Source organism: Hoplias malabaricus, chromosome 14, assembly GCF_029633855.1.
Source record: "Hoplias malabaricus isolate fHopMal1 chromosome 14, fHopMal1.hap1, whole genome shotgun sequence".
In the NCBI taxonomy this organism is placed as follows: Eukaryota; Metazoa; Chordata; class Actinopteri; order Characiformes; family Erythrinidae; genus Hoplias; species Hoplias malabaricus.
Window position 1 is genome coordinate 41,171,303 of NC_089813.1, and position 12,333 is coordinate 41,183,635.

At 45.3% G+C, this 12,333-nt stretch overlaps 1 protein-coding gene across 2 annotated transcripts; it reads right to left on the reverse strand.

Annotated features, from left to right (window-relative positions):
* Nucleotides 1–622: 622 nt before the first annotated feature.
* On the reverse strand, nucleotides 623–11,791 carry LOC136666165 (LIM/homeobox protein Lhx8). 2 transcript variants are annotated; one of them, XM_066644217.1, is made up of 10 exons: nucleotides 11,307–11,791; nucleotides 11,020–11,152; nucleotides 6,227–6,360; nucleotides 5,778–5,897; nucleotides 5,185–5,306; nucleotides 3,914–4,110; nucleotides 3,417–3,496; nucleotides 3,241–3,336; nucleotides 1,971–2,163; nucleotides 623–1,522 (listed from the first exon to the last, which is right to left on the reverse strand). In XM_066644217.1, the coding sequence occupies exons 3-10, from the start codon at nucleotides 6,287–6,289 to the stop codon at nucleotides 1,437–1,439; spliced, it is 957 nt and encodes a 318-aa protein (XP_066500314.1). In that variant the 5' UTR covers nucleotides 6,290–6,360; nucleotides 11,020–11,152; nucleotides 11,307–11,791; the 3' UTR covers nucleotides 623–1,436. The 2 variants fall into 2 exon arrangements, with proteins under 2 accessions (XP_066500314.1, XP_066500313.1); XM_066644216.1 differs by having other exon boundaries at nucleotides 11,020–11,155.
* Nucleotides 11,792–12,333: the final 542 nt, after the last annotated feature.

Below are 12,333 nucleotides of genomic sequence, written 5' to 3' on the forward strand. Positions count from 1 at the left end.
AGTCACCCGGAGGAAACCCACGTAGATAGAGAGAGAACACACCATACTCCTCGCAGACAGTCACCCAGAGGAAACCCACACGGACACATGGAGAGCACAGCACACTCCTCACAGACAGTCACCCGGAGGAAACCCACGCAGACACATGGAGAACACACCGCACTCCTCACAGACAGTCACCTGGAGGAAACCCATGCAGACACAGGGAGAACACACCACACTCCTCACAGCCAGTCACCCGGAGGAAACCCACGCAGATGGAGAGAGAACACACCACACTCCTCACAGACAGTCACCTGGAGCGACACCTACCTGCTGCATCCCACGCACAGTGCACATTAGATGAACATTACTTTATTTTTAAAACTCTTTTCCTGTCTTTTGGACCATTTAAGATGAGTTCCTCCTTTGCGCCTCTAATAGGGTAGGTTCCAGACGCACTGTGACTCTGATCAGAATAATGATAATAATAATCCTTAAGATGTAATACATGCACATGTCCATGAGGGGGCTCCAGAAAAACACAAGTGTGTGTATGTGTAAGCACCTGTCATGTTTTTAATATCCTTTAATTGGTGTTCAGTAAAATGTCTTTTCACTTTGTTACACGGCTGGAGGTGCACTCATTATTTCTCTCCGCTGAGAAATTACAGTTCACACATATTCAAGAACGCAGACCTGTTACAGTTTAGTTCTGTTAATCCGTTTTGTAAAAATGAAGGCTGTCGTTGTTGTCGGCTGTGACACCTGTCTCAGCTTTGTTATTTTTTTATTTGATCAGCTGCTAGTAAAAGTCATTGCTTCTCATGGACTTAATTCCCATTCTGAATTCTTGGTCTGACATGTTTTGACTTAAATAAATCGTGTTGAGAGAGGTTTATTAAAGTTTGAACATTCTTACAACAATCTGACAGACAAATATTACAAAAGTACAATACACAGAATCTTCAGCGATCAAATGTAATGCCAAGTCCTCGACACCAAAGATCAGTCCCAGGACCTGGTCGCGTTTTCTGTGAGTGATCCCAGTGGCAGCAGCTTCTTTTTGGGATCTAGAAGTTTTCTTCTTTTGTGTCTATTTCCTTTTCTCACTGGATTTCTTCTCTCCCACATCCTTTCAGACAAACACTACTGAGTTGTTCTTCTTACAGTGGAGGGCAGGTCTTAAGCAGCTGGTGATGTGCTCAGGTCTGAAGCCAGAGTGGAGCTTGATTTCTGTCCCTCGGTGATGGAAGTCGTGTTTATCTGATGGAGACAGTTTTGGTGCGACACTGGCTCGTGCGCGGTTGTTAGGAGTCCCAGTTATTTAACTCCAGCTTGGTAATCTTACAGGTTGACTCCCCGTTATATCGGATTCCCTCAGAAGTATGATGTGTTTGTTAAAGAGTGCATATCTGAATCGTGAAAATCCAGGCCAGAGTTGCTGTTCTTTTCATTCATGTGGATGCTGAAAGTGTTTTATAGAAGGGGAGAACCATTGCGTGTCGGGGCAGAGCAGGCTGCAGCAGCTCAGAGGGGCGTCCTGCAGAGACAAGGCAATCACCAATAATGAAGCATCACACAGTATGGCCAAAAGTTTACGGGCACCTGCTTATTGAAAGTTTCTTCTGATTTGAACACTATTAATAGGGATTTCGCTGCAGTAACAGCTTCTGGGAAGGTTTTAGATCAAAGGTTGGAACATATTCATTACGATCTGATGGCATTTTGATAAGATCCATTCAAACTAAAGACAAACTCATGGCTTTTACACCCCTCTGGCAGACTGTTGGCATTGGGCCTGGTGACCTTAGGTTCATGTGCAGCAAACTGTGTGAAAAAGTCAACAACAGGGGCACTTTAGAGTAGCAACACTCACTAATTATAAGAGGCGTCTACAAAGATTTGGACAAAATGCACCCATTGATGTTTTCAGTGTGGATTGCTGGAATATTCTTGAGTGAAAGTCAGAATATATCCATGCTACACACCTCTGGCTGCTGAAATGAAGACGGGTCTGTGCTGGTCAGTGTATCTCTGTAGTGTGGACAGCAGGGGAGTGTGTGTGGAAGTCTGTGTTGGCCATAGGTTCTGCTCCAGAGCTGGGTTCAGGTGGCGTGGTTCTGTAATTCTTCTCAGACCCCTGTGCTTCTTTTGCCTCGCTCTGCAGTTCTGGAACCAGACCTGAGCCGCAAATCAAAGCAAATGAGAACGAACAAACCACAGTCTGCTGTGTTTTACAGGGTCAGGAACAACATAAACAGAAGAAGAAACACCTTTATTAATCCCCTTGGGGAAATTATTCTCTTCATTTGACCCCTCCATGGCAGTGAACACACAAACACACACTAGTGAGCAATTCTTTACACACACTAGGGGCAGTGAACACACACACAATCAGAGCAGTTTGGGGGTCTTGTTCAAGGGCACTTCAGCCATGAATGAATTGTTCCTTGCTGGTGACCTTCCGGCTCCAAACTCATTTCTCTAACCTCAAGGCCACACACGTGTGTATTACAGACAAGTCAATGACTAAACCCAGTCTGAGGCCAGTGCAAAGTGTATGGGTCAGGAGCCTACCCAGAATCACTGGGCACTGCAGGGGGCGTCAGTCCTTCACAGTGTGACACACACTCACACCTAGTGACACTTTTGAGTCGCCAATCCACCTACCAACGTGCGTTTTTGTAGCGTGGGAGGATACCGGAGCACCCGGAGGAAACCCACGCAGACACAGAGAGAACACACCACACTCCTCACAGACAGTCACCCAGAGGAAACCCACACAGACACAGGGAGAACACACCACACTCCTCACAGACAGTCACCCGGAGGAAACCCACACAGACACAGAGAGAACACACCACACTCCTCACAGACAGTCACCCGGAGAGGGACTCAAACCCACAACCTCCAGGACCCTGGAGCTGTGACAGAGACACTACCTGCTGCTCCACCGTGTCGCCCATGTTATTTACAGTGTTATATAAATAATAAATGTATAATTTTATATAATGTGCAAGTCACAAATTCAATTGTAGTCTCTGAGAAAAAAAACGTTTAAGCTCCATAGAGAGGGTCCCTCTGAAGGAAGTGTCCATAATTAAAATGTAAAATGTTTTATTAAAGAATCCGTGATGCCTCCACATCACAAGGTGTCGCTGTAATGGCAGATTAATAGAGTACATTAGAAACTGAAACCTGCTGAACATGACCGTTGCTCTGTGCTGCTGTATACGAGCTGAAATCTGAGAGTCTGACCTGGATCACCCTTCGGCTCAGTCCGGTTTGTTCTGAGAGTGTTTGCAGGACCTGGGCGTCCGGGCTGCTGTCCTTTACGAACTGGGACTGCATCACCTACAGTGTACAGGTAAGAGTCAGGTCTAAAAGTTTCCCAGAAGCCCCTTAAACCCTGGAGTGAAAGCAGTGTCTGATACCTGCAGCTGCTCCGCTGTGAAACAGGTGCGCCCTCTTTTAGAGCGTTTAACTCCACAGTCACCTACATTCACACTGTCTCCTAAAACAAGAGACAAGACAGAGAGACAGAGAGAGAGAGAGAGATAGATAGATAGATAGATAGATAGATAGATAGATAGACAGATAAATAGATAGATAGATACAAAGATAGACAAATAGATAGATAGATAGATAGATAGATAGATAGATAGATAAATAGATAAATAGATAGATAGACAGACGTAGGGAGGAACGATGGATGAAAATATGGATGCGGATAGAGGGCTGGATGATGGATAGATGGATTGACTTATGGATGGACAGATGGAGGATATATGTGTGTATAGTATGTCTGGATGATAGATGGATGGGGGATGTATATTTGGACCGCTCTCTAATGTGTGGTGTAGTGTTGGGTCAGTGGTAAAATGACGGACTGATTGTGTTGATGGTGTCGTGCAGTGAACGTTGTCCTGACCTTGCTGCAGTGTGCGGTCGTAGTGCATCCTGCAGAGCAGCAGAGTGTCCTGCAGCACGGCGAACTGTTCCCCAGTGCTCAGCTGCCTTTTACACCAGGAACAGGAAAAGCAGGCCAGGTGATAAACACTGCCCTTTACTCTCCGCACCCAGTCACCGGCCCGGACCGACTGACCACAGCACGCACACCTCGACCTGCTGCAGAAATCAAGCAAACACTTTAACTTTAAAACTCTATTCATTCACCAGCTTAACACAGCTGAGACACATGCACACACACACACCACCCTGGAGGGGGCACCAGTCCTTCACAGGGCGACTCACACACTCACACCTACGGACATTTCTGCGTCTCCAATCCACCTACCAAAGTGTGTTTTTGGAGCTTGGGAGGAAACCGGAGCACCCGGAAGAAACCCACGCAGACACAGGGAGAACACACCACACTCCTCACAGTCACCCGGAGGAAACCCACGCAGACACAGAGAGAACACACCACACTCCTCACAGACAGTCACCTGGAGGAAACCCATGCAGATACAGGGAGAACACACCACACTCCTCACAGACAGTCACCCGGAGGAAACCCACGCAGACACAGGGAGAACACACCACACTCCTCACAGACAGTCACCTGGAGGAAACCCATGCAGATACAGGGAGAACACACCACACTCCTCACAGACAGTCACCCGGAGGAAACCCACGCAGACACAGGGAGAACACACCACACTCCTCACAGACAGTCACCTGGAGGAAACCCATGCAGATACAGGGAGAACACACCACACTCCTCACAGACAGTCACCCGGAGGAAACCCACACAGACACAGAGAAAACACACCACACTCCTCACAGACAGTCACCTGGAGGATACCCATGCAGATACAGGGAGAACACACCACACTCCTCACAGACAGTCACCCGGAGGAAACCCACACAGACACAGGGAGAACACACCACACTCCTCACAGACAGTCACCTGGAGGATACCCATGCAGATACAGGGAGAACACACCACACTCCTCACAGACAGTCACCCGGAGGAAACCCACGCAGACACAGGGAGAACACACCACACTCCTCACAGACAGTCACCCAGAGGAAACCCACACAGACACAGAGAGAACACACCACACTCCTCACAGACAGTCACCCGGAGCAGGACTCGAACCCACAAACTTCAGGACCCTGGAGCTGTGACAGAGACACTACCTGCTGCACCACCGTGCCGCTCTACTACTAATAATTAATAACAGTAATAATCAGTACCTGTAGTAATGTGGTTTGCAGTAAACCCGTGTGTCTCTGATGAAGCAGCTGCCCTGCTCGCTGAGCTCGGTGTGACACACACTGCAGCACAGACAGCGCACATGCCAGCACTCACCACTTACCTATACACACACAGTAAAAATATATCAGATACATTCACATAAAAACAGAGTAGGGATGGTTATAGTAGTAGCATCAGTAGCAGTAGTGTTAGTAATAGTAGTTATAGCACTAAATAATACCACAGCCCCAACACTATAACTAATACTGCAAATATTAACTGTTATATGAACAACAATAATATTTACCTATTACAAAATAATAATTCTAAAAAATATATTTTTCTTCCTACGTGGAACTGCAAACTATTTAATAGGTTGTTTACTGCATTAAATGACCTGCAGTCCTTAATGTTATGTGGCATTTACCCTCATATACTTGCATTATATTATTACTACTGACACTATTGATATAAATAATAATAATAGCATTGACATAGTTTTATCTGCATGTTATATTTCTCAAGCCTAGGATTGCTTTACAAAATCATACCTGCGTTAACCCTCAGGGCAAAGTCTCTCTCTCTTACTCACCATGAGCAGGTGTTTCTCTGTGATTTTGTTGCAGCATCTCACACACACTGCTGTGTCTCGGAGACTCGAGGAGGCAGATGTGGAGAGCTCAGACTGGACAGACGCACACTCGGATGGACTCTGAGACATAGATCATATTCAAAATAATGGTGTTTAATCATGAATCATTTCTGCCACCGAGCCCCTGATCAGGAGGAGTGATTACAGCGAGGACCGAACGAACTGATTTACACTTTCATTCGTGAGACAGTATTCATACGCACAATCATTCCATGTAGAAAATGTGGTCATGCCTTAAACGCTTCAGACGTCCGGTTCCTATCAACACCACTGTGACCAAAGCTGACTCTTAAATATTCAGTTAAAATACCCCCGTCCCCTCTTTAAATGAGACCTTTTCCACATTAAACTGAGTCATTTCGTTCTTAAATGTAACGTATAAGTCATACCTTGTTGTCTCTGTGTTTGCTGAGAAGGTCCATGGTGCTGTGGTCAGTGTGGAGCATTCTCATCTCCTTCCACACTCCTCAGCCTGGGAGCTGCTTTAAATCTGAGCGCTCTTCCACGAATGGCATGACAACCTCTGCGAAGCACATTTACAGAGAACAATCTGTGTCATTAAGGCCTGCAGGAGTAACACTGCTTATCCATGCAGCATTTTTCCACTTGAAATGTGCTCAAGGCTTCGGTGGAGCTTTAACACAAAGCCTTTCTCCACAAACGTATCCATTACGCACGCCAGTCAAACTGTCCCCTCACCCTGGGGAAGAAAGGACGTGATTTATTTAATAACAGCAATTAAAAGGGCACGTTAGAGTCTGAAATGCTCAGCCAGAGCAGTGTAGAGGTGAAGTGGACTCATTAGCCTCTTGACGCCTAATTGCTGCGGGTTCTTTTCAGCTCGGTTTAGTTGCTGGACACATTCAGCTGCCGCTGTTAGCTTTGGGAAGAAAAAGAAAATCAATCTATTGCTGTGGGGAAAATCTTTTCAACACAGGCTTTGCATTCATTACTGATATTGTGTCGTAACTGTGTGGAGATTACTTCCAATTTACCAACAGAAACAAATCTGGACAGATTGGGCATTTTTCACTCAATTTTCCTCCACAGTTTTAATCACTGTCAGTTCCAACCTTAGATTTCCTGAGCTGGGGGCGGGGGGTGTGGGGCGGGGTGAGGAAAACACATGCTCCACCACCTTTTGTCAAACTGACACTGGCACAACATCATTGGAGATCAGCGCGCTTGGAGGAGAACACAGTAAGTGAATCAGTTAGTCACTCTGTGATTCAGTGAGTCAGTTAGAGTTGATCACTGTGTTTGAAACAGAAGTTAGCGACTTCAATGAACTGCTCTCTGTTCTGTCTCATGAGTCAGAGCCTCAGATGCAGTGTTCTAACGTGAAGAAAACTGTGATCTATAATCACGTTTGAGACAGGTTTCAAAGGCAGCATTCATTCATTCATTCATTCATTATCTGTAGCACTTATCCAGTTCAGGGTCATGGTGGGTCCAGAGCCTACCTGGAATCATTGGGCGCAAGACGGGAATACACCCTGGAGGGGGCGCCAGTCCTTCACAGGGCAACACACACACACACACACTCAGACACTTTTGAGTCACCAATCCACCTACCAACATGTGTTTTTGGACTGTGGGAGGAAACCCACGCAGACACAGGGAGAACACACCACACTCCTCACAGACAGTCACCCGGAGGAAACCCACGCAGACACAGGGAGAACACACCACACTCCTCACAGACAGTCACCCGGAGGAAACCCACGCAGACACAGGGAGAACACATCACACTCCTCACAGACCGTCACCCGGAGGAAACCCACGCAGACACAGGGAGAACACACCATACTCCTCACAGTCAGTCACCCGGAGGAAACCCACGCAGACACAGAGAGAACACACCACACTCCTCACAGACAGTCACTCGGAGGAAACCAACGCAGACACAGGGAGAACACACCACACTCCTCACAGACAGTCACTCGGAGGAAACCCACGCAGGCACAGGGAGAACACACCACACTCCTCACAGACAGTCACCCGGAGGAAACCCACGCAGACACAGAGAGAACACACCACACTTCTCACAGACAGTCACCCGGAGGAAACCCACGCACACACAGGGAGAACACACCACACTCCTCACAGACAGTCACTCGGAGGAAACCCACGCAGACACAGGGAGAACACACCACACTCCTCACAGACAGTCACCCGGAGTGGGAATCGAACCCACAACCTCCAGGCCCCTGGAGCTGTGTGACTGCGACACCTACATGCTGCACCACTGTGGCGCCCTCAAAGGCAGCAGTATCTTAGAATTACTTGCTAAAATATCAATAAGCTAAGGTTAGCTAGTGTACGGTGGAATTTTACAGACACGGCATTGAAAAAAATAAGATTCTGAGAGTAAAGTCAGAAGTCTGAGAATAATGTCGGAATAATTCTGAGAATAATGTGTGAATTATTTGCTGCACGTATAATGGGACAGACCCAACCACAGTGCAATTGAGGAATGAAGTGTGTTGCTGAAGTGATACTTTGGAGCAGATTTCAGGAATAAACACTCAGTTCTCTTCCACGTCAGGATCAGACTGTGATTAGGATTTAAACCCTGAATCAGTGCAAGAACCCGTTTATTCAGGAGAGGGCATGTAGTTTCACAGGATACAATTAATGATGATGAAAATGACGGATCCAGAGCGTGTGGAACTCCAGTGCGCCCCTGAGGCTCCATCACGGTACGGCTCATGGACTCGTGCAGTAGACTAAAGCTGTGTGTGTCACAGTCAGGGCCTGCACTGACGGGGTTTAGTCGACATGTCGTGTGGAAGAGTTTAATAAATACATTTATGTTCACTGCTTCTTTTACAACTCACTGGGAGTCTGTCTGTCTACAAATTATAATAAATAATAACCCAAAACTGTGTTGCCCTAAATATTCTTTACACTTTATTATCAGAATTATTCTGACTTTAATCTCAGAATTATTCAGAAGAAGGACTGGTGCCTCCTCCAGGGTGTATTCCCGCCTTGTGCCCAGCGATTCCAGGTAGGCTCTGGACCCACCGCGACCCTGAACTGGATAAGGGTTACAGATAATGAATGAATTAATTATTCCAACATTATTCTCAGAATTCTGACTTTATTCTCTGAATCTAATCTACAGGGTGGGCCGTTGATATGGATACACCTTAATAAAATGGGAATGTTTGATGATATTAACTTCCTGTTTGGGGCACATTAGTATATGGGAGGGGGGAAACTTTTCAAGATGGGTGGTGACCATGGTGGCCATTTTGAAGTCGCCCATTTTGGATCCAACTTTTGTTTTTTCAATGGGAAGAGGGTCATGTGACACATCAAACTTATTGGGAATTTCACAAGAAAAACATCCATCCATCCATTATCTGTAACCGCTTATCCAATTTAGGGTCGCAGGGGGTCCAGAGCCTACCTGGAATCATTGGGCGCAAGGCGGGTAATACACCCTGGAGGGGACGCCAGTCCTTCACAGGGCAACACAGACACACACACATTCACTCACACACTCACACCTACGGACACTTTCGAGTCGCCAATCCACCTACTAACGTGTCTTAATGTGGCTGCACCTTTCGGGAATGTGACAGTTCAGGAAATAAAAAATATAATTAATTAAAGGAATGCGATATTTCAAGAGGTTAAGGCAAAAGGCGCAGAATCAAAATGTAGAATGAAGTAGCTTTTGCTGTGGTGGCTGATGCAGGCTGCACCACCAGAGGGCGCTGATTTACATTAGAATATTGCAGCGCTAGGAGCCGTTTCTACACTCGCTGTTCATTCTCTCAGCGCCACTGACCACACAAGAGCACTTTGTACTCCTACAATTATAGAGTGTAGTCCATCTGTAAGCTCTGCATACGTTGTTGACTCCTTCAATATGTTCTTCAATGGTCCTCCAGTCTTCCTCTAGAGCTTCATCAGTGCTCACAGTCTGTAACTGTTGGAACAGTGCGTCTAGGGACATGGACAGTGAACGTAGAAACAAGGACGTCATTGTAATATTGTGGCTGATTGCTGTATAATTTCTCTCCCAATGGATTCAGGATCATTTCTGCTGTAAGAAAAATATCTGTAATTCATAAGATAAACTGGACATAATGAACATGACGACAGTGTGTAGTCCCTCAGATTAAACACAACAGGTATCTGCTCTGAATTATCTCCAACTCTCACTTAGAGACAAACACAGCACCTCCAACAGCATAGAAAGATTTGTGCAATATTTCTACAATGATAGGAAACAAGGAATTCGCAGAGAGCTCATTAAGCTCTGATGTATTTAATTCTGTGCAGCATGAACATGCACGCACCGGGACTCCTCTATCAGCAGAGTTACACCAGGAGAAAACGAAAATCATGCAAAGGTGTAGATTTCCTTCTAGACAGCATTATGGACATAGCCTGGATAAAAAGGCTACGACAGTTTATTTCTGAATTTAAAATATTTTTTTAAAAATGTTAAAACAACAAATGTGCAGTGTGAAAATATATATTTTTTTGTATTTTCCCCCAATGTCTAAGTGAAATAAATACACATTTTGCACAATAAATTTGCAGAGGACTTTTTCTTCTCTGCACACATCTGTATGTTCAGTGATTATCATACTTCATATTTAAACAGCTTCCTCTATCCCTGAGACCTGAGGTACTGCGCTCTGTAGTGTTTCTCTGGCTGTAAAACACCTGACTCAGCTCACAGAGGGATTCACAACTCCCCGAGGATCCGAGTCAGGTGACTTAGAGCAAGAGAAACTCCCAGGCGAAAGAGACAGAGTACATTAGTTAATGGAGCTCAAGTGTTGCATTTCTTTTTGAATAACAAAACCTTCTGGGAGGGGTTTATGCTAGAAGCTGGAACACTGCTGCAAGGCCTAGATACACTCTAAAAAATGGTTGGATTTAAATAACCGAAGTTGGGTCAATTTGGCAACCCAACACTGGGTCCAATAGGGACAAACCCAGCATTAGTTGTTTTAACCCAAGTGTGTTGGGTTAAGGGGTTTGACCCAGGGAACTCGGTTGTTGGGCCTTTACCCAACTACTGAGTAAAAGCAACTCCAAGTTGGGTTACAACATCCCAAGTTGGGTTATATATATGTAAAATATAAATGTACTACTCTTGTTCATGTAATGCACGTAATGTTCAGTTTTTAAAACAATAATTTGGAGGAATTACATTTAGTAAGCTTTAAGAAGAGTTGGCTTTTCCAAAGCAGGCTGATTCACAGCATGAAAATGCCTTCAGTTCACTGTGCCACGCTCCTGTACCAAGATGAAGAGCTTCTTCTGTTTCCTCATGGACTCAGACACTGCTTCAAGAGAGAGAAAAAAAAAGGATCAGAGAAAATACCACTAATGGCAGTTGTGTTGTGGCTACTGTGCAGTTAATCTCTATAAAGACTTAACTTCTGAAATGAGAAGCTGGTATGGCTAACGTTAGAGTTAGTTTATTATTTTACTCACCAGTTTACACCAGAAAAAGCAGTTCAATCTTTTTCCACCAGCTGATGGATAAGCACAGGGTGTGTGAAGCTGCTGCAGTGTCTTCAGTCGAGTGATAACCTAAAGAGCATATGATAATTAGGGGATGATTTTAAAAAATATATATATATGTACAACATTTTTCAAGCTGTGAACTCTACTCTCAAAATGTATCATTCATTCATTCTCTGTAACCCTTATCCAATTTAGGGTTGCGGTGGGTCCAGAGCCTACCTGGAATCATTGGGCGCAAGGCGGGAATACACCCTGGAGGGGGCGCCAGTCCTTCACAGGGCAACACACACATTAACACCTACGGACACTGTTGAGTCACCAATCCACTTACCAACGTGTGTTTTTTTGGACTGTGGGAGGAAACCCACGCGGACACGGGGAGAACACACCAACACATTTGGAAACACACAGACAGTCACCCGGAGCGGGAATCGAACCCACAACCTCCAGACCCCTGGAGCTGTGTGACTGCGACACCGTGCCGCCCCAAAATGTATCAGCTATTTATAATAAAAAGATACAAATAACATTATATAAATTGTAATTATTTATTAATATAATAGTTTGTCTTCTTTGTTACAAAAACTGGTTTGGGCTCCGTTTCTCTCGCTCGTGCGCACAGCGGCTGAATATCAAACCGCTCACTTCTCCTTACACTAGTCCCCTACGGTTTGGAAACACACATTACTCGCTCAAACTTTGTAGCCTGTTATATTTCGGTTTGGGACTCAAACACATGCTCATACCGCACATTATTGATATAAACGGCACTGTTTGCGTGTAAACCCCAACATTTCTGCTCTGAAACAGTGCACTTCGGAGGGAACATAGAGTGAATTGGAACGCACCCGCTGTCTGTCGGCCCTGAGGTAACGGCTGATTCTTCGACAACATACTCGAACAAAGTGCTTTAAACACTTTAAACATACATGACTTTCCAGAGAAACAATGTTATATGTATTTTTAGCTCTGTAAATGTTTTTGCTTACTCTCC

Bases quoted from the DNA above. Each gene is read 5' to 3' on its own strand.
- LOC136666165 (XM_066644217.1), bottom strand. From the start codon at position 6,289: ATGAGAATGCTCCACACTGACCACAGCACCATGGACCTTCTCAGCAAA. The intron at 5,898-6,226 runs GTATGACTTATA...TCTATGTCTCAG, and splicing joins GCAAACACAGAGACAACAAG to AGTCCATCCGAGTGTGCGTC. The intron at 3,337-3,416 runs GTATCAGACACT...TGTACACTGTAG, and splicing joins TCACAGCGGAGCAGCTGCAG to GTGATGCAGTCCCAGTTCGT.